This window comes from Hyla sarda, chromosome 4 (genome assembly GCF_029499605.1).
Source record: "Hyla sarda isolate aHylSar1 chromosome 4, aHylSar1.hap1, whole genome shotgun sequence".
In the NCBI taxonomy this organism is placed as follows: Eukaryota; Metazoa; Chordata; class Amphibia; order Anura; family Hylidae; genus Hyla; species Hyla sarda.
The window spans coordinates 3,586,657-3,588,550 of NC_079192.1; the positions used below are offsets into that span (position 1 = coordinate 3,586,657).

General features: G+C 40.0%; 1 protein-coding gene across 1 annotated transcript; it reads right to left on the bottom strand.

Moving 5' to 3' along the window:
• Window positions 1–744: 744 nt before the first annotated feature.
• Window positions 745–1,659, bottom strand: LOC130366702 (olfactory receptor 11L1-like). Its single transcript, XM_056569023.1, has one exon. It carries the CDS (start codon window positions 1,657–1,659, stop codon window positions 745–747), a length of 915 nt encoding a protein of 304 aa, XP_056424998.1.
• Between the last annotated feature and the right edge of the window lie 235 nt (window positions 1,660–1,894).

Genomic DNA, 1,894 nt, shown 5'->3' on the forward strand with positions numbered 1-1,894 from the left:
GATGGGGGTTGATGGAGGTTGCAACACATAAGTTCTCTATTCCCTATTCGGGAACACACTTTTTATGGGTTCTCTTCCCTGGGGAGAGCACCCAAAATGTACTGACTAATGTTTGGATTTTTCTTTTCTTGTTTCAGATAAGCTTATGATGTGGATTACGTAGGATTTGTTGGACTACATCGATGAGCTGTATTTATTTTTTTCCAAAATGGTTAACATGGGCTTGTGGGGAAGTTTTTTCTGAAATTTGTTTGTAACTTTACAACTACTACAGCTACAACTAGTAGTGGAAGTTGTCTCATAGACTGAGTACATTACTAAGCCAAGACTTAGCATTGACCCCAAAATATTACCCTGGTAAACAATACCACAGGGGTACAGAAAATAACAAAACAATACCAACAAGTCCAGAGCTTCAAAAATGGTGCTCCTGGGCCTAAGCGGTAACAGGCTAATGTTATTTAGGCTGGGGAGGGCCAGTTACAATGGTCCATGCACACCCTGGTCCCTGTTTAAGTCAGGCTGTTTCTGCTGGGTTGGGATCTGGAAGAGAATGAAAATACAGGGAACCCTACACAAGTTTTTTTTCCATGGGAAATGTGTGGGGTTCCTGCATTTTCATTCTCAAACACACTTGTTAAAGTTCCTTCAGAAGAAAAAAAAAACTCTCAGTGCTTCCCCCACGGTGAACGGTTGTTAATAAATTAAATAACCAGATCAATGATAGATACATTACTCATTTAGTCATTTATGAAGCTTCCTGATGATCTCTGTAATGTCCTTATTTCTTAGACTGTATATGATGGGATTCAGCATGGGGGTTACCACAGTGTACAACAGAGAGACGACCTTGTTCATAGTCAGAGAAACCCCTTTTGTTGGAATCATATAAACAATGATCAATGTCCCATAGAACATACAGACAACTGTTAGGTGAGAACTACAAGTAGAGAAGGCTTTGCTCCTCTGGAGCTTGGATGAGAGGCTGAGGATGGTGGAGATGATGCAGCCATAAGATGTTACAGTCATCAAAAAGGGTAAAATCAATATAAACACACTTAAACACAAAACCTCCAACTCTACCTTTGATGTTTCTGAACAAGACAGCTGTAGTATTGGTGCAAAATCACAAAAGAAATGGTCAATGACATTTGGTCCACAGAATTCCAGTCCAATAATAGAAAGTACGGGTAGAAGAATAACAGAAACTCCTAAAATCCAAGAAATCAGAATCATTTTCAAGGTCAGGGCAAAATCCATGATTGTGGTGTAGCGGAGAGGGTTACAGATGGCTACGTATCTATCATAAGCCATTGCGGCTAGTAGGAAGCACTCAAGAGCCTCACAACATCCAAATATATAAAGCTGGGTAATGCAACTTGAAAAAGACACGACCGGCGCTTCAGTGATTATACCGGAAATAGTATTAGGGACAATATCTGTGGTCAGAAAAATATCCGATAAAGACAACTGTGTGAGGAAGAAGTACATGGGGGAATGGAGGGTCCGGCTGTAGGACACCAGGGCCACGATCAAGAGATTCCCACATATTGTCACACAGTAAACCCCAAGGAGCAGGATGAAGAGGACGATCTTGATATTGTGGATGTTTTTGAAACCAAGAAGAAATATCTCTGTGGTGAGGTTCTTCCTATTCATTACTTGGAAAAAAAAATTGAGTAAAGATGAGGTCAGGATGAGGGCTTTATACTCACAAATTCAATAATTCTTTCTTTTTTTTTACCTTATGTCAACTGAGTTCTGCTCCTGAGCTCAATATACAAGATAAATGGAAGTAATGGTACAAAAAAGTCTGTCCATCTTGCCACCCGCCTATCCAGCTTAGGATTAAAACACTCTCAGTATTAGAAATGTATCTTGTCCATCATTGTCT

Coding starts and splice junctions, on each gene's coding strand:
- LOC130366702 (XM_056569023.1), bottom strand. CDS start 1,659: ATGAATAGGAAGAACCTCACCACAGAGATATTTCTTCTTGGTTTCAAA.